At 40.6% G+C, this 20,914-nt stretch overlaps 1 protein-coding gene across 2 annotated transcripts in view; it reads left to right on the top strand.

Annotated features, from left to right (window-relative positions):
- Nucleotides 1-19,141, top strand: part of Stip1 (Stress-induced phosphoprotein 1) — a 74,169-nt gene extending 55,028 nt beyond the window's left edge. For both annotated transcript variants that reach the window (XM_067153901.2, XM_067153902.2), the window contains exon 11: nt 17,902-19,141. In XM_067153901.2, coding sequence (XP_067010002.2) covers nt 17,902-17,974 — 73 coding nt within the window. In that variant the 3' untranslated portion in view covers nt 17,975-19,141. The remainder of the gene's footprint in view (nt 1-17,901) is intronic.
- Nucleotides 19,142-20,914: the final 1,773 nt, after the last annotated feature.

Here is a 20,914-nt window from a genome sequence, read left to right as displayed (position 1 = left end):
CTGATTTGATGGGTTAACTGTATAAAAACCGTACAAGATTATTACAAAAGCTTTTATTTCTGAAATCTACATACAATGCCATTTTTTTTCATTTGGTTCTAAAAATGATATAGTCCAGGTGACGACCTTGACGAGCGACGCACGTATTCAGCCGTTCAATAAAGTTTTCAAAAACTCTGCGCAGCATATCTGGCATTATTCCAGCGATGACATCAGCAATTGCTTCCTTAAGGGCTTCCACAGTCCTTGGTCGAACTTTATAAACCTCAGATTTGAGGTAACCCAAAAGAAAATAATTGCATGGGCTTCAATTGGGGGATCGAGGGGGCCATGAAACATCCGCTCGTAATGAAGTAATGAAGTTGGCGAGAGCGACGGGCGGTATGAGCCGTGGCACCATCCTGTTGAAACCAAAAGGCTTCCATTTCCTCACCATACTCTTCCATTTTGGGGAAGAAAAAGTTCTCCAACATCTCACAATAGCGCACAGCATTCACAGTAACGGTTGCATCTTCCAATTCAAAAAAGTAGGGGCCAATAATGCCTATGGAGGACACAGCACACCACACAGTCACTTTTGGTGAATGAAGAGGTCTTTGGTGAAGATTGCGTGGGTTTTCAGCTGCCCAGTAACGAAAATTTTGCTACCAAACCGCCTACGAAATGCCCTCTGCATCGCCACCACACTATCCTTATTTTTAAAAAACGTTTCGACTACAAAACTACAAAACCACGATACTCGCCAGTCCACGGCATGGTGACTACTAAAATGGCGTCTTTCCCCCCACCAAATGCTACTACTCCCACTCCGCTTACTCACGTGCACGCTCTTCAGTGATTTATTGAAACTAGGGAGTCCACTCTGCCCCACCCTGTATATTCCTACAGCTAAGTGAACTAATTTCGTACAACAGATGTGTTTTCAGGAAATTCTATAAACAGTTTTTCAGTGTGTCAAACTTACAGGTTTTAAGATCATCTTTAATACAACTGTGTTTCAAATACTTCGTTTATACGCGATATGGCTGAAGACGGCCTTTAAATAGGTCGAAACTAGTCCCATTAAATGTTTATTTAATAAACACTATTTAACCTGTATTCAAAAGGTGGAATAACTCGCTTATTTTATTTGGATTAAGCACTACCCAGCAAAACATTTTCTTGGGAAGGGGAAAGATGTACTGAAGGGAAACTTTAAGAGATTGGTAGTCTAGGTGCTCTTCTTTTTGGGGAGAAAAGCCAGTAGTTATAGGTATGTGGATAGTATACCTGTCGATTGAAGATCCGATAAGATGGCATGGATGACGTCGCACCTAATGGAAGAATGGTTGGTGTCATTCAACTCTAGAATGAAGCAACAAAACAGGAATGAAGTTCTACTTCTCGATAATGCTATACGTCATCGAGCAATACAGCTTTCTAACGTTAAGCTCACGTGATTCCTTCTGAATACTTCTAGTATAACTCAATCAGTGGACTAGTGCATCATAAATTGTTTTATGATTAATTACTGTAACCTGATAATGGCATCATTGCAATCGTGGAATCAGCGGCCACTGCCACCGAACTAAGTCTGGCTGTGCTTGGTGCTGTAATTTGGATCACAGAAACAGTAAAAGGGGTGTCCCTGAATATGGTACGGCAATGCTTTCATGAAGCAAAGTTTCTCATGCCCTGACGAAGGAACCATAATGAGCAAAAATATTGATGTGCTAAACTAACTCTTGAACAGTGTAATTGTGGTAATGTCAATGCAAAAAATTACGTGGCCATTGATCTAGAAGTTCGGAAACATAGAGTTTGTCACCCATCCCCTCAAAGAAAAGGAAACAGAAATTTATGGTGATGACGAGAACAAAGACGTGAAGTCATATCAACATGCCCTATCAGCCAAAAGGGACATTCAGTTTTTTTTTCCACTATCAAAATATGTTACATAATTGTTCAACATTATTTGCCATGCCCCCATTTTAATTTAGAACGGTGCTACCAAGGATAGTTGTGTCCAGCGTACAATACTGGATTACTGGAAGAAGTAAACGATGGTAATGTACTGTATTACTACTGTACACTGTGAGGAAGTCTGAACAAAAAGAGATTGTTAGTGCTGATGAACTAGTGTATATGTGTGTGATTAGTGTCATCATAGTACAGTAAAACCTCGTTAATTCGAAGTCGTTGGGACTAAAAAATCGGACTTCAAATTGCGTGATTTCGAATTAACCACCAGTTCGCAATTCAGAAGTACCAACCCTTGCCGCGTTACAAAATATTCGAAGGCCCGTTACTGCATGCAGTTAACCTTGATTCACAGTTTATACCTTTCAAATGCCATGAAAAAAGAACTATTTCCAAAATGTATCCAAGAAGGTGCATTTACGGTATTCAAATAATGCACTCGGATATCTCATTGGTAAACATAACCTCACGCAACGAAAGAAAGAAAAAAAAGCACGATTCAAAGACGAGGAGAAATCTATGCTCGCTCCCATGTGCAAGTGCTTTATTAATTGGATTACTATAACTGTATGCATTTTAGATGCCTTGTATTTACACAGAAAGTACCCGATGCCCTTAAAATCGAACTTTCCTATGACTCTATCCTTGTACGATTTCCCGCCATGGCACTTCTCTCGTACTTCAGAAATGTAAACACTTGCCGCGTCACGAAGTATTCTAAGACCCATTAATACATGCAATCACCTCGATTCACAGTTTAAACCTTTCAAATGCCACGGAAAAAACTATTTCCGAAATGTATCCAACACGGTGCATTTACAATGTTCAAATAATGTACTTGGATAAATCACTGACAAAGACGAGGATAAATTATGCCGGTTCCCCTGTGCAAATGCATTATTCCTTGGATTTCTTTACTTTTTGCATTTTTATTATAGATGCTTTGTACTGGCATGGAAAGTGCCCGATGCTCTTAAAACATTGTGGCTTATCGAAGTTTCCTATGACGAGGGGATAAAGTATTTCGCTTCCATGTGCATTGCAACGCACTACTATGACCCCCATCCCTCACACTGTACGATTTCCCGGCTGGCAATTTCTCCTTTAAAACCATAAGACCGTTTGGGCTCGCATTAAAATAAAGCAATGCAGTTACACTGGCAATGACAATATTGTTCGGTGCCTACGAAGTTATTATATTTGCCACGTTTTTTCGTCAACTGTCGGCATCGCCAGTGTTTGCGGATTCTGTTTTCTCGCATACTGCATGTTGCGTGATATTACGGCGTTCCTTAAAAGGTTGAACACAAAAGAATTCCGATTTCATTCAACTTAGCAATCATGAAGTGCACTGTAGACCCACCGAAGTGAGTGTACGTGCGGAAAGCTACCCGTCCACGTTCCGGAACGTGCATTCTATTATGACACGGAGCAGATAAATTTTGAGTTGAAATTACTCTGTAACATACTATTGTTTTAAAATGTAAAGGCAGTTTCTAATGAAAAGTCTGAATTTCGGTAATGAGGCTGACATTACGAATTGTCCGTATTTCGAATTAAACAATTGAAATAACATGCAAAACCGTATCTCAATGTTTCCGGGAACGAGAGCCTCTTCGAATTAGGCGGGATTTTGAATTAACCAATTTTGAATTATCGAGGTTCTACTGTATCTAAAATCATATAAATCTACTGCTGGATTATCTAATGAAGGTATGTACTTTTGACTTTTATTTTATTTTTTAACCACGTTAATGGACTGGAATCCTACATACAATCGTGGAAAAAAATCGGGTCCCTTTCGTTTCTGCTGAGAACAGGTTTTACTGTATTATAAAGAAAAAGTTTATGAGTTAATTTGTGTATAGAAGCTGATCTTCAAAACCATTGAACCAATTCAGGTAATTTGTTCACCATTTGTTCAAGATTGGTTCATAGGCTAGCTTAGGAGAAGATGGTAGCTTCAAGGTGGGGTGGGATATAGCAAGGCAGAAAATGTGTGCAGCCAGGACCTTTAACCCATTCGCAGTTATGAGCAACAAATCGAGCAGAAAATACCCGCTGCATGTTATGGACAACAAATCATTGTCGAGCAGAAAATGGACATAGATTTATCGCAAATTATTTTGATCAAATATGCCGTGTATTTCACTGAATGTTTTGGAAAAACCTTCTTGAAATACTAAAAATGTGTTTGGGTCTTACATTTACATGTTCAGTTTAGTATGGTATGCTTTGAAACTGGTTGAAGCACAAGGGCACATTCCTGCAGGCAGGGCATAGTCTTACATATTTCTTCTTAAACACATCGCTGGCTAGCATATTTTTTTCTTGCCTGTGAATGAAATCTTGGAGATGAAATGTCTCTCTTATGGTCTATAGGTCGAGGGTTTTGTTTATTACCTCCTGTATGGGGGAGGGTGTGGCAAATGGTGCTCTTTTGTCAGGCCACTACCACGAGACAGAAATAGAGAAGTGTCAATCTCTTCCCCGTGCTTAGGGGCCCTCCAAATGACCAGGTTGTTGTAAATAGCTATGTCCACCATGTGGAGGAACAATTTCTTATGCCACTTCAGTTTTCCTCATAGTTGGATATGCATGTGTATGGGTCACTTAATCTAATTTCATGATAGGATATGTCATCCATCTATCCACCACTCTCACCTAGAGTGCCAGTTAGATAAAACAGACACTAGCTTCTATCATTCCATAACGCGAGGTGGGGGTAGATGCCTGACTTCCATTTGTCCCCTCTGTTGTAGTTTTCATGAGGTTACCAGTTTTTGGTCGCCCAACCCAGTTCAGGTAGTTCCATTCATTCCTTTATTATGGAGAGCTATAAACTGTTTTGGAGAACTGTACCAATTGTCCAGCTTCTGCCCTGGTTTGGTAGTGGGTGCATAGGATGCATTACAGTTGAACCTGAAAACCCGTAAGTGTTGGTTTTTGTTGTTGTCTGAACCTTTCCTCGTGTAAATACAGTAAAACCTCGTTAATTCGAAGTCGTTGGGACTCAAAAATCAGACTTTGAATTACGGGATTTTGAATTAACCGCCAATTCGCAATTCAGAAGTACCAACCCTTGCCGCGTTACTAAATATTCTAACGCCCGTTATTGCATGCAGTTAACCTTGATTCACAGTTTATACCTTTCAAATGCCATGGAAAAAACTATTTCCAAAATGTATCCAACAAGGTGCATTTACAATGTTCAAATAATGCACTTGGATAAATCACTGACAAACATAACCTCATGCAACGAAAGAAAAAAAATCGCACAATTCAAAGACGAGGATAAATTATGCCAGTTCCCCTGTGGAAATGCATTGTTTTTTGGATTTCTGTACTGTTTGCATTTTTAGATGCTTTGTGCAGGCATGGAAAGTGCCCGACGCCCTTAAAACATTGAAGCTTATCGAACTTTCCTATGACGAGTGGGTAAAGTATCTCGCGTCCATGTGCATTACAACGCACTACTATGATCCCCATCCCTCACCCTTGTACGATTTCCCGGCTGGCAATATATCCTTTAACCATAAGATCGTTTGGGCTCGCATTAAAATAAAGCAATGCTGTTTCACCGGCAATGACAATATTGTTCGTTGCTACAAATTTATTATATGAGCTACGTTTTTTCGTCAATTGTCGGCATCGCCAGTGTTCGCGGATTCTGTTTTCCCGCACACTGCCTGTTGCGTGATATTACGGCGTTCCTTAAAAGGTTGAATACAAAAGAATTCCGATTTCATTCAACTTAGCAATCATGAAATGCACTGTAGACCCACCGAAGTGAGTGTAAGTGCGTAAAGCTACCCCTCCACGTTCTGGAACGCGCTTTCTATTATGACACGGAGCGGATAAATTTAGAGTTGAAATTACTCTATAACACACTATTGTTTTGAAATGTAAAAGCAGTTTCGAATCAAAAGTCTGAATTTCGGTAATAGGGCCGACATTGTACTTCGAATTATGAATTATCTGTATTTCGAATTAAGCAATTTAAATAACATGCAAAACTGTATCTCATGTTTCCGGGAACGAGAGCTTCTTCGAATTAGGCGGGATTTTGAATTAACCGATTTCGAATTATCGAGGTTCTACTGTACTTTTACGGTCAAGATATCCAGTTCCACTCTTGCACAAATCAAAACTTTTTGTTCCAAACCTGGTCCTTTTCACCCTAATGAACTGCTTTCATCCCAACCGCCCCTTCCACAACATAACTTGCTTACGGTGACATTTTAGAAAATTAATGTTTAACTATTCTAAATTAAAAGAACATGTTTCATCCGTTGTTGGGGACATCATTTCGGCAATTGGTTAGGGAGAAATGAAGGAAATGCTTCTTTCCACATTAGCTTGGATTCAACACATGGAATGGATATAAGGCTATCATTTTTCTCTGTTCTTTCCTGAATGTGAATTTGTGCTGTAATAAAGTTCCATTACAGATTGATTTTCAGAATGCTTTCAATTGCATTAACTCCCGAAAATGTAAATTATTCCTTAGCTGTGGTATGGATAACTGAGCAGTCTCAGCTTTTTAGAAAATCACACCTGGTATTAAAGTGGTTTCTAAACACCAACTAACTCTCCTCGGATCACCGACCTTCATTGATGGTTGTGTTTTGAAGGTACTGTTTAATAATTTACTTGAGTATTTTCTGCTAAAAATTTGTTTTGCAATTCCAAAATTAACATTATTTATGCAGGCTACTCCACTATGGTTGTTTCCTCCACTTTTCATGGAAGCTGATCGTCCAAAAAACCCAAACCCCATGGCACTACAGCCCTTGAAGGGCCTTGGCCTACCAAGCGACCGCTGCTCAGCCCGGAGGCCTGCATATTACGAGGTGTCGTGTGGTCAGCACGACGAATCCTCTCGGTCGTTATTCTTGGCTTTCTAGACCGGGGCCGCTATCTCACCGTCAGATAGCTCCTCAATTCTAATCACGTAGGCTGAGTGGACCTCGAACCAGCCCTCAGGTCCAAGTAAAAATCCCTGACCTGGCCGGGAATCGAACCCGGGGCCTCCGGGTGAGAGGCAGGCACGCTACCCCTACACCACGGGGCCACTGAGAGAAATTTTGAATCTATTTTAAACATTTCATTAAAGGACTCCAGTTGGACCTTGGCAACTTTGCCCATAAAATTTAATGGGCTTGATATTGGTAGAATAACTTCTGTATGCTTATATGCATTTACTGCTGTCACAGGTTTCTTTTTGCAGTGATGAGGTTGAGGTATGCCATTTACCAGAAGCTCTCGAAGAATGGTCTAGACAATGATGCATGGATCCATAAAACACCAGTGTCATCCCATGATACTGTTGTAGATCAAGCAAGGTTTTGCTCAATCCAAGAGGAGGAGGTTATCTCTTGGCTTAGTCATTCCTTCAACCAATATAGGAACTTATATGGATAACACATCTTTCTGGATTGCAGTAGCAGTATGCTTTGGTTTCAAACTATGTCAACAGCATAGCTCCATCTGCAGTGCCTTTGTGGATCAACTAGGATGCCACGATGTAAGTTGCCAAAAAAGCTTGATAAGGTTTTCCAGAGATTCCTCCTTGAATGACCTGATCAAAAGAGCCTCAACATCCATGGGTGTTCCAGCTAGCTTGGAACTTATAGGAGCCAGTCGATCTGATTGTAAAAGTCCTGATGGGCTATCAATCATACCTTGGAAGAATGGAAAATCCCTAATGTGGGATGCAACTTGCAGGATAGTGTTGCAGTAAGGCGGGTACTCGCTAGGAGGCTGCAATATGCAACTCAACAGTTGCTGCAACCGTTTGCAGTGAGGCGAGCTGTGATCCATCTGGTTGTCGGTATTCCGGCGAACACAAAGCGGTGCGCAGTGTGTTCGTTGACATGTTTCAGGCACATTTCGTAATCAGGCCGCGCAGAGGTCATGGAGTGGACTGAGGAATCCTGTCTAAATTTAATAGAATTATATCGCAATTATAATTATTATGGGACCTTCCAGTGAAGTGCCAAATGATTTCAATATCAATGGCGTCTCAAACAAAAAAAAATGTTTAATGAAATGAAATAAAATTTAATGAACCTTACCTCTACTTGACTTAATTCCTGTTATTCCTTGTGGAACATAGGGCATCAACAAAGTATCTCCATCTGATCCTGTCTTTGGATCAGTCCTGTTTCTCATTGTTGATGTTTCTGTAATAAGGTAATTTAAGGTTTGCTAGTTATTGACCAACAGCACCCGAGCTTGGTGGTGGGGCTGCCACCTACGCCTCCAAGCCTGCTGTTTTCTGTTGGGGTAGTCTCCCTTAGCCTTTGAAGATCCCTCTTCACCACAAGGCAGTGGTTTTCCTCTTTATTTTACCCCAAGAGGAAGGGTTGCCTCTCCGCCAACTTTGCCGTACCAAAGGTCTCCTTCTCCTCCTCCTCAGTTGCCGTTAAGGACTTCACTAGAGCCCCATTAGCCGTTACTTTTCAGGGATCCTGTAAGGCCTTCAGAGCTACCGTAGCGGTCCTGGGGCACACAAGGTCCCCGCTGTACTTCAACCTTACAGGCTATCCCGTACTTCGTACCGTTGCCCGTCCCCCACAACGTGGATGAGGGGTTGGACTTGTGGGGAACAACCTTACCTCTATGTGATCTTTTAATTCGCTGATTGCTTGACACACTTGTGGTACAAATTTACTTATAACTACCGGGCGAGTTGGTCGTGCGGTTAGGGGCACGCAGCTGTGTACTTACATTCAGGAGATAGTGGGTTTGAACTCCACTGTTGGCAGACCTGAAGATGGTTTTCCGTGGTTTCCCATTTTCACACCAGACAAATGCAGGGGCTGTACCTCAATTAAGGCTACGGCCGCTTCCTTCCCAGTCCTCGCCCTCTCCTATCCCATTGTCGCCATAAGACCTATCTGTGTCGGTGCGACATAAAGCAAATAACAAAAGAAATTACTTATGACTTGCTTGGATATTCTGAAGAGATACTGCAAGCTGGTGAAGCTGTCACCGGTGGCTAAAAATCTCAAAGTGCCAATTTATTTTGAACAGATATCTTTTCTAAATTTCGGATTCCTTGTTTATTTTCGGTTCAACCAAATTTAATAAATACTCTAAATTGGTCGGTGATATAAGAGTGAAATTCTTAAAATATTTCTTGCAATTTCAAATTCAGAAGCAAATTGGAATTAACTTTACCTTTGTAAAAGTCACCTTGCCACTAACGACGGGGATGTTTATAGTCCTCGATTAGGTAATGCAGCGGAATACACACAGCACTTACGATGAGTATACTGGACGACATTGTTGCATGTCACAATGAACGCTGTGCAACTACTGATGTTCGCATTGAAGTTTGACGAACGTGCACATTATACAAGGTTACAGCAACCGTTGCGTTGTATGTTTCAGCCTCCTAGTGAGTACCCGCCTTTAAAGGACTTGTGAGCCCTAATTGCCAATCTTGCTTTGGTGTTTTCTCATCATTAGTTTGCTAATTGTGAAACACATTATGTAGCGAAGCAGTAGAGTGAGAAAAGAAATCTACACCAAACCAACCCCCTATAAAGTAGCTAGGTCAACAGCAGAAGCAGCTGTTCTGTTATTAGAGGAATAAATATCTGTCCATTGTCAATAATTAAGTTTCGGTCGCATTTGTGCTATGGTGTTCCGAAGCAATGAACTTCATCTCTGAAACTGAGGAACTGCTACAGGACATTACGGATGATTCCTGAGCTACTGAATACCTCCAGCAGCGCATTGGAATCGCTATCCAAAGAGGGAATGCTGCAAGTGTCACTGGGACATTTGCTTAGTCTCCACCCTTGGAAGGAATATTTTATTGTTGATTCTTGTATTGATAATTTAGAATTCTTGTATTGATAATTTAGAATCATTGTAGGTCTTTTCCTATGAATATTTTAAATAAATTTATTCTGTATGTACACCGACTGAGCAAATGTCATGGGATAACGGAGCACTGATGCGCAGGTGTGTTGTCTGCGCACCACACGCCCCCTGTGCCAGCGGCAGTTGTATAGGAGACCTTGTGAGCAGTGGCTGTGCATATGACAGATGTAACATGGAACGTCGTCCTGAGCTGACACCGTTCGTACGGGTTATGGTGGTCAGTGCCTGACGGATGGGAAGTGCGATTTCGGAAGTGGTGCGGGAATTCGGCTTCACACGATCAACCGTGTCCAGGGTGTATCGTGAATGGTTGAATGCGGGTGTCACCGTCCACAACAGGCGAACGACCGGCCGTCCAACCACCCTCGATGACCGTGACCGGCGACATCTGAGACGGATTGTCAGTAGTGACAGACGGGCAACCGTGCAACAAATCACGGTTCAATTCAACACCGGCCGTATTAGACACGTCTCCCAGTGGACAATCCGTAGTAGGAACATGGGTTCTATGGGGTATGGGAGCCGGCGCCGCACATGGATGCCACTGTTAACCTAACGTCATCAGGCACGACGAAGCGCATTTGTCGCAAGTCACCAGGGATGGACACTGGAACAATGGTGTAACGTGGTATGGTTGGACAAATCACGGTTTCAACTGCACCATGTCGATGGGAGGCACAGTGTATGGCGCAAACCACATGAAGCGATGGATTCCGCCTGCCTCGAAGGTGTGGTCCAGGGCGCTGGTGTCTCTGTTATGATCTGGGGTGCATTTTCCTGGTATGGAATGGGCCCCCTAGTTGTTCTGGAAGAGACTTTGAATGGTACGTGGTATGTTGAGCTGCTCGGAGACCATCTCCACCCATTTTTAGCCTCCCAGCACCCAGACGGTTCTGCGGTGTTTCAAGATGATAACGGGCCACCACATCACTCCCACGTTGCCCGGGAATGGTTCCAGGAACATGCAGCGGAGGTCCAACGACTGCCATGGCCACCTAGGAGCCCCGATATGAACCCTATCGAGCATATCTGGGATGTCCTGGAACGCAGGCTCCGTGCCATGGATCCTGCCCCCACAAACAGGCCGGGCGCACATTGAGAAGTAGACGGCCGCAGAGCAGGGCAGATCAGGTCAGGACAGCGTAGCTCTGACGAAACTGCGAAGTGTATGTGAGCGCACATTACCACGCAGTCGCGCGTCAGTTCTCAGAAGGAAGGAGCAATGGCTAGCAACAATAATCTAAGTTCCGAATGAACAAAATTTGAAAATCCCACTTCCAGCGTTTGTGAATAATTTTGTAGAACCGTTGCCGTTCGTTTTTGTTGGTAATGAGGCCTTTCCACTGTCTGAAAAATTAATGAGGCCGTATCCCAAATAAAACGTAACCGGAAACTATGAAAATAAGATTTTCAATTACAGGCTGTCGCGAGCAAGGCAAACTGTTGAATGTTCTTCTGGCATACTGACGTCCAGGTTCCGTGTTTTCTGAAAACCATTCGAGATCAAAATTGACAGTGTTGATAAAGTCATAAAGGCGGCTTGTGTGTTGCATAATTTTCTGAGATACAACACTTTGCCTGAAAATAATGTAGATGAGGACATTGTCAAAATGCCTGAGAACCAGTTGCTTCCATTGGTACACAAGAGGAGTACATCCAGTGCTTTTATAGTGAGGCAGAAGTTTACCAATTATTTCAACACGGTAGGAAGTGTGCCGTGGCAAGCGGATAAAGTTTCAAGAGAGAAATACCGACTTACTACGATGATTAGAAATTCCAGGTAACTGGCATTGTTCCCCTTTTTCAGTCTTCTATGCAACGTCAAAAATATACGTGGGGAAGCCGAATTATTGCCTGGTGTGCTGGCATATTCTTCAGATGAATTTCTTTTTAATTTTTGTATTTACGTAGATGACTTATTGTATTACGATTATTCGTTTTCTACATATTTGTCCTTTTCCTAAAGTATTTTCTAAAGAGTATTTGTGAATAAATTGTTCTGATAGTAGCCTACTTACCATCGTTAACATTCACGTCCTTGGCAATTTCGCTCCAAATATCTAGTTTTAATTTATTATTCACACAGTCCACATGATTCACATCGTATAAAACAGGGTACGACCGCACGGCTTCGACAATTTTTCCCTCCATGTCTCAACTACTCAACTAACTTCGCAACACGTGTGCAGGAAACTGTGTTTCAAAGACTGCGCGTGGTAGGCGGAAGTAGGTGCAGAACTGATCTGCTCTGACCTGCCCTGTCTGTCAACTTGCGATGGTGCAATGATTTGTGTGGATTACAAAAATCTGCTCTGAGCTGCTTTAGCTGCTTTGCCTGCGTCCCAATGTGCGCCCGACCACAGACCAGCATTGGCAGCCGCTCTGCAAACGATTTGGTGTCAGCTGCGTCCAGAGGACTACCAGGGACTTGTCAACTCACTTCCATGGCGTCTCACTGCAGTTCGCAGGGCCAGAGGAGGCCCCACACGCTATTAGGTGGCTGTCCCATGACATTTGCTATGTCAGTTTACCTCAAATATTGACTCAATAAGTCTAACTTTCTAAGTACTGGTATGTAGAGGACAAATCCACAATCACCGTAGGTTTTTCATAAAAATATTGTATAAATGACGGAAGATATGAATTGTTTTCCAATTAAATATGCAGAGTGAAATCACAAGGCCTATTGGGCAACATCCTAGCACCAGCAGAAGATTTAAATGAGCAACAGTGAATGGGTTAAAGGTGAATGCGCTGCCTGAACTTAGTCCCGTTAAAAATAGAAGTGTACTTAGAATGCGGTTCTCTACAGAAATGGTTGTTGTTTTTTTTTTTTTTTTTTTTTCTTCCCTAACTTCATTCTAACTCTTTTTCTCGCTGGTATTCAGATAGTATGGCAAAATTAGATCATATTTCAAGTATGCTGTTTCATTGCAAAATATATTTTTAATGTTGGGAAAGTCATTAAAATTCATATTAATATTCCAGTAGTTATGTGTTGCCTGGTTAATCCATTTATTAAATTGGGAACATGCATCATTTTCAAAAATATTTTTTTTGAAAAGTACACCAATGAAATAGTACGTAAACGTATTACATTGTGGTATGTTGCCTTGTTTTCTACCATTAAAAAAATATTTAATAGTGCCTTTCCGCAAGGCGAGTGAAACGGCCTCTGACGTAAGCGGCGCGCTGTGACGTCACGATCCCGTATCGCATGGAGCTCTACCAGCCGTTGTGCATCAGCCGTTGCTAAAGCCGATTGTTTATTATTCATGATCGCGAATAACTTCAGAATGACAGAAGAAATGTTCGAAACAGCACAGTCAGACAATCTATCTTGTGTAGATGTCATCATTCTTGAAAAATAGTGACTTTTGTGGCCGCAGAATTTCGCGGATAAAAAGCAAGTTTGTAAGTGGCATCTTTTATATACGTGCAATGTACTGTAACCCATAGTATTAGGATAACAACTGAACCTGGATAGATATCACATCACTTTCAACATTTCCTTCTAGACTGATTCCCCTATTAAAGAATAACATTACATTTTCGGGCTTTCAGCATTAGTAAAGTAAGAAATCGGGTTTCAGCACTAACATAAACATATAGGTAGCATTATAGTACTAGTCCGCTTCTGTGGTGTAGTGGTTAATGTGTGCCATTCCCGGAGGCCCGGTTTCGATTCCCGGCTCTGCCATGAAAGTTGAAAACAAATAGTACGAGGGCTGGAACGGGGTCTACTCAGCCTCGGGAGGTCAACTGAGTAGAAGGGTTTCGAATCCCACCACAGCCATCCTCGAAGTGGTTTTTCGTATTTTCCTACTTCTCCTCCAGGCACCTAAGGCCACGGCCGTTTCCTTCCCTCTTCCTTGTCTATCCCTTCCGATCCTCCCATCCTCCAACAAGGCCCCTGTTGAGCATAACAGGTGAGGCCTCCTGGGCGAGGTAATGGCCCTCCTCACCAGCTGCATCACCATACTCAAAGTCTCACGTTCCAGGACACTGCCCTTGAAGTGGTAGAGGTGAAATCCCTCGCTGAGTCCGAGAGAAAACCAACCCTGAAGGATAAACTGATTAAGAAAGAAAGAAAGAAGAAAAGAAAGAAAGATCATAGTACTATAGGGCTATAATCTATCATTCCCAAAAAAATATATATTTATGGTTGGGACAACTGGCCTACTCACTTCCGGGGCCCATGAAAGAGAATTAAATATCTTTGTGGAGGGAAAAAGTTAAACATGATAAAGGTAAATATGACTTCATCTAGTTTTCACAAGTCGGGCTGAGTGGTTCAGACTGTTGAGGTGCTGGCCTTCTGACCCCAACTTGGCAGGTTCGATCCTGGTTCAGTCCGGTGGTAGTTGAAGGTGCTCAAATACGTCAGCCTCGTGTCGGTAGATTTACTGGCACGTAAAATAACTCCTGCCGGACTAAATTCCTGCACATCGGCGTCTCCGAAAATCGTAGAAGTAGCTAGCGGGGCGTGAAGCCAATAACATTAATTACATTTGGCTTTTAACAAGCTGAGCATATCAGGAAAGAAAAGTGTCCTGGTGACATTTTAGTCGTTCAATACAGGAATGTCTTTGGGTGCTGTGACTTTAATTTTTTTTTCTGTTTGCTTTACGTCACACCGTCACATAATGGCGACGATGGGACAGGAAAGGCCTAGGAATGGGAACAAAGCGGCCGTGGCCTTAGGTACAGCCTCAACATTTGCCTGGTGTGAAAATGGGAAACCACAGAAAACCATCTTCAGGGCTGCCGGCAGTGGGGTTCAAAACCCACTATCTCCCGGATACGAGCTCACAGCTGCGCGCTCCTAACCGCACGGCCAACTCGCGCGGTATTTTTACCCTTCGGTTTATTGACTTGGCTTGTATAACCTAAAACTTAGGCTAAGTTGGATTATATTTTAAACACCTACATCACTATTTTCACCTGTGTGCAATTATGTTATTTATTTCATTAATATTATGATAATTATTATAATTGAGCATTGTTAACTTATAAGACTCCAACAGACAAGCATTGGTTTTGTGTAGAGTTATACATTTGTTAAATTCACGTCGTTTCCTTTCATGATGTACACGCCTATTCTTTGCTACATTATAGGGTATTTAGATATAGCCTAAATTTCTTTACCAATTAAGCTCTTCAATAAAGACATACACAACTGTCCCATGCCAAGATATATTGGTAGAATTAGAGCTGTCAAAATGGTTCATAACCCCTTTGATTTATTATCTTGACATGGATCACCCAAAACATAGGTTAGGTTTGGAGAATACTTTAATAATCAGCATTATTTAATGCACCGTTTATTACTTTCATATTCCAAGATGTAATTGAAGCATTTAAATAAAGCATCATACATTAAAATTTAAAGTTTTACCACTAGAACAGCTGACATGGAAAAGTGATTTGAAAATTCAAACAAATTCATCTTACGTTAAAATTTTCAAAAAAATAAACTGTAGACTTTTCCGATATATCACCAGCATTTCTCCAGCTCGCCAAAATCCATTTCTCCCTAGTTTTAGCGTCTTTGGAACGTTTATAAACAATTTGTTTGGGATGGTATGCGATGTGCTATTGCACATCGGAACTCTACACCATTTATAAGTTTTCTGCCTCACTGTCTGCACAGGATTCATTTTAAGTCTAAAATATACCACTCAGATTATTATCCAATGTATAGACCTCGAATTTAACCATACTAGACACCAACGTAAAGTAGAAATACGCGAAGTGTATCCTGCTTCTCACAGCACACTGCGTGTTATTTCGTCTGCTAATTCAGTCAACCTGTACGATGACGTCAGGCCAATGAGATCGCGTACTTGCGTGACGTGACATTTTCGTAGATTTTTATCATGTTTGGAGTTATTATTTGTACATTCTGATCACATTTTTGAATTCTGCATGCAATTTTGTATCAGATTAGCATATTTTTAATTAAAACCCCGGATCATGCATGTTCCCTATTGCCAGTTTGATATTGTAATAACAACTAAAGAAGTGACTTTATTTGTTCTAAACTTTTTTTGGAAATTGATATTTGAGGAGCATCGTTTCAAAACGTATTAAATGCAGTCGAGGTCAGAATATGTTTTGATGCGGTTTCCCGCCAATTAGAATATGCTCTTTAATGCTGTTGAGTTAGATCGGGTCATTTCGTATTCTTTCCCATAGAAATTGAGTGCAGAAAAACATGATTCGGAACAAATCGTATTATGTTCATGATAATGTTTCCCACCCTGCATTTATCCCACTCTTTTGTTGGCTCTTCCTGCTATTTTTATATCGTACTTGACAGTGTGGTATTGTTTGCATGCCCGTTCACTTTCCATCACCATGGAGGGCCACTTACCTATAGAAGAGCATTTCCGCAGACCTGAAAGTGAAAACGTGGTTCTTCCAGAATATTTTCCGTACACAGTTCAACATTGGGTTTGGGACACCATCCACGGATGCTCGTAGTTACTGCGCTTGAATGCTCTTTCAGATTAAATTTGAAAAAGATAGTGATAAAAAGAACCGTTTACTAGCTGATGTGGGAGCAGATAAAATTCGCTCATAGGCTTTTCACAAACTTATTAGGGAACCACCTGCTGACACAATGTCCTTTTGCTTTGATTTGCAACAGGCACAACCACGTCCTAAATTATCAATTGGGGAAGTGTTCTATTCGCGCCAGATACCTTTTTACACACTGTGTATTAGCGATGTCAGTATTCAGAATCCAAAATTTATGTATGGAATGAGACTGAGGCTGGAAGAGGGCCAAACGAGGTGTCATAAACCGTTACTTCATTTTTAGACGAGGTATATTTCGATAAATCGATCACCTGTATCAGGCTGTTCGCAGACGGATGTGGAGGCCAAAACAAGAACATGCATATTATCCATGCTTTAGTTTACTGGCTACAAACCAAAGCACCCTCTAAGAATTCCATGATTGTTGTCATCTTTCCTGTCAGACGACATTCCTTTTTACCTGCAGACAGGTTTTTTGGTGTTGTAGAAAAGTTTCTTCGTAAGTGCTCTGACATAGTTACTCCCGAGGAATACCGAGAGATCTATCAGTCTGTGGGGACTGTGAAACATCTAGGAAAAGAATGGGTTATAAGGGACTACAAGATCCTTGCCAAGCATTTTAAGAAATTGGACGGGATTAAAGAAATGAAAGGGGTGATTCTGAAGAAAAGTGGTCTTTCCCACGTTACAGTAAAGATGGAACCGTCGTACCGTACATGAACCTCCCGTAATCGATAAACCGAGAGCATTACCTGACGCTAAAAAACTGGATGACGAGAACTTGCTGAGAGCCAGATTTGGAGACAACTGGAAGAAGTTTGACAGTTCACAATTTTGTTTCAGCACTAAACATCGGTTCAACGTCAGATACTGGTAGGCTGACTCATGATGACGACTGTGACTGTTTGCATGAGGAAGAAGGATTACTTGCAAGACTGTAAACATCCATATAGCATTAACAATGTGTTAATAATTACTTAATTTACTGTACATGATGCGCCGTAGCTAACAAAGTCACTAAAAATCTGTGGAATCAAATGAATGGTTCAAATCGTATTATGTGAATAAAAGGTATCAAAACTTATTTTTTTCAGTAAATTGGTTCAAAACGTACCAAGTAAATTTTTATAATTAGAATGACGCCTTCCTGTATTGGGAAACGATTTGAATCATGACTGATTCGGGAACATAACCTCAATACCTAGATTTTGCCGTTTAGAATTTTTACATGTCTTACTTGGTTAGAAAGTAAAACTTTTTTTTTAACTTCCTGTAAAATTATAATCTGTGCACTTAATATGATTTGAAACGATGCTCCTCATTTGTAGTTAAACATTGTGGGTAGCCAAAGAATTAAAAATTTAGGTGACCTAAGACTTGCATGAACTGTGGATATTAAATGCATTGTTCTATAATGAAAAAATTATCTTTTTCCTTTATTCGGTTGTGTGTTCCCTAAACATTGCCTAGTTTCTATATCTTGCCTTGTGTTTTGTGTTTCAGCCACTTAAAGAATCCAGATATTGCTGCCAAGATACAGAAGCTTCTAGAATCTGGACTGATTGCCATCCATTGAGGGACGTTCTTCATGAGAAACGGATATTTCACCAATTTAAATTTGGTCTCAGCTGTGTTGAGTTGACGAATTCAACAGCATAATGTAAAAAACTTATCAGTTCAAGGACTATGCATTTATAGCCTCTTGATACATATAAAGAACAGTAATGTTTTCGATTCTCTACCATATGAGGGTAATTACGATTTTTGAAAATATAACTCCCGTGGTAGCTTTGCATGATGACTTGCGAGCCCCAATTGCCAATCTTGCTTTGGTGTTTTCTCATCATTAGTTTGCTAATTGTGAAACACGTTATGTAGCAGAGCAGTAGAGTGAGAAAAGAAATCAACACCAAACAAATGATAGAGCTTGCTTTTTGAAGTAACATTATAGAAAGTAAAACATTCACATTTCTACCGGACTACTTCAGTCGTGATAAACTTTGTTGATAGCTTTGTTTCTGTTAAACAAAGGAATGCGTCAGAGAACAAATGTCTGGTACTTTAAAGAGGTAATCAGTGGTCCTATTATAATAATTTAAAACCTGTACAGAAAAAAAGGCATCTTGTAAAAAAATATTTTTTACAATAATGAATCATCATATTTGGCACTATTATGTTCATTGCTTCCCATATTCTCAAAAAAAAAAAAAAACTGTATGAATTAAAAATAATCTGTGTTGTTAATATTGTACATTATCCTACCTTCCTTTAGCAGTTTCATGATATAAAGTTAACCTTTCATCTGCAATGGCACTATACATTTTATATTAAGAGCATTAATATTTAGGATTATTTATTAAATATAGCTACTTTTTGGGCTGTCACTTATTTTTACCAAAACCATTTTAACTATAAGATATACATTTACAAACTTCAGCAGGTAGCTTAAATGCTGAAGTAGGAAAGTTGTGTAGGAGATGGTAAGTTGAGGGCAACAGTGGAGAACAGCAACTTGCCTAGCAAGTCATTGTTCACAATGTTTCCTTAAATTGTTTAATAAAATAACTTAAATTTAATTAGCACAATTTGTAATATGAACTGCCTTTTAGAATTTGCAAAGTAGAACTTGATTTATTGTGAATATCACAAGATGATAAAGGAATTTAGAAGTGCGAAAGTGTAGGTAATAGAATTTAATTTATTCTAATGAAAATATATGAATTTATCATAGATTTAAATGAGATTCAACAGTTGTTAATTTTCTAATTTTTTCCCCACTTTCCAAGAAATGTACTCCCTGTGGGGTTATATGTAAGAATAATTCGATTACTGAAGACAACATGCAGGATGGAAGTGAAGAGAAGAACAGTCTTAAAGCAGGCATTTATGTCAAAGAAGATTTTGAGCAGTAAGTACATTAACATAGAAATTGGGAATTTTTATTTTTGCCAAGTCTTGTGCACATTGCTTTATGGAAGTGGAAGTTGGACATAAGGAAACGAGAAGAGCAGCCTTGAAGCAGCAGAAATGTAGATATGACACAAAGTGAGAAGAATAAGCTGGTCTGAAAGAAAGGCAAATTGAGAATTAAGTAAAGGAGTACAGAGGATTGTTAAAAGAAATGGAAAATAGGAAAATTAAATTTGGACGTGCCATCACTAATATTTTAAAAGGCAAACTTTAGGGAAGAAAGGGTGAGGTTGACCTATGAAAATGTATCCAGAATACATCAGAAGACTGAGCTTAATAGCTGCAGTCGCTTAAGTGCGGCCTTTATTCAGTGTTCGGGAGATAGTGGGTTCGAATCCCACTGTCGGCGGCCCTGACGGTGGTTTTCTGCGATTTCTCATTTTCACACCAGGCAAATGTTAAAAATTAAATAACTGGAGGTTCAACCTATTCAATACTCAAAAGAAAGAAACGTAGCAATCACATTTCTATTTAAATGGGACCGGTTTCGACCTTAGTCTAGGTCATCATCAGCCATAAAAAACATGTAAAATGTTTAAGAATGTTGGAGGTCAGTTTTTCACTGTTAGGCACAAAGACACGACATCACATTCTGTTCTGCACAAAGTCACAACATTAACAATCAACTTGCGAAGATCAAAAAGGCTTGAATTCGCAGACGAACAGATCTGTAGATGAAAGCCGCCAGCTCCCGGTGACTACGTGGCACACCTTGTGCCCATTTAAATAGAAATGTGATTGCTACGTTTCTTTCTTTTGAGTATTGAATAGGTTGAACCTCCAGTTATTTAATTTTTAACATCAATAATTTCAATACGGAACAATGAAATTTTTATCTTTAAACACCAGGCAAATGTCGATGCTGTACCTTAATTGAGGCCACGGCCGCTTCCTTCCCACACCTAGCCCTTTTCTATCCCATCATTAAGACCTATCTGTCAGCGTGACGTAAAGCAACTTGTAAAAAAAAAAGTCAGAAGGATTGTGGGATGTGAAAATTACCCAAAAATGAAACCAGCAAGCAGAGAAGCATAATTACCATATGGACCCTATATAGAAATAATCCCCACACGATAGTGATGGGCAATCTGAGATGGGATCTCGAGACTAGCCAAGCACCTGTTTCTCATGAAAAATGTTGAGAGAACTCGAGAGCATTGTCGCCGCATTGTTTGGTGGGCAGCAATCGTAGGCTTAAAGGTAGACGGAACTGAATGCTATTTGTGTCCCATATGCGAATAGTCAACCATAGGTCTTCTCCATCCCGTAAATACATGTCAGCAAACGAGTAGGCTGTTCGTTTCTACCGAGGTTTCTATTGACATAATTATAAAGGATACGCATTCTGGCAATATATGCAGCGGTAAGTACTACGATCGTCTCACGAGAAGTCGCGTGGATGCACGGTAAGGCTTGAGAGTGTTAAGCATGACCGCTTCGCATGCGCCAATGTCATATCCCAAGGCTTGTCAATAAACATCTGTTCCGTCGGCATACCTGCCAACCCTTCCGATTTACCCGGAAACTTTCCGGTTTTTAACTCGTC

The sequence above is a fragment of the Anabrus simplex genome, chromosome 9, assembly GCF_040414725.1.
Source record: "Anabrus simplex isolate iqAnaSimp1 chromosome 9, ASM4041472v1, whole genome shotgun sequence".
In the NCBI taxonomy this organism is placed as follows: Eukaryota; Metazoa; Arthropoda; class Insecta; order Orthoptera; family Tettigoniidae; genus Anabrus; species Anabrus simplex.
Note: the sequence above shows the minus strand (reverse complement) of the source record. Positions and strands in the feature narration are given on the sequence as shown.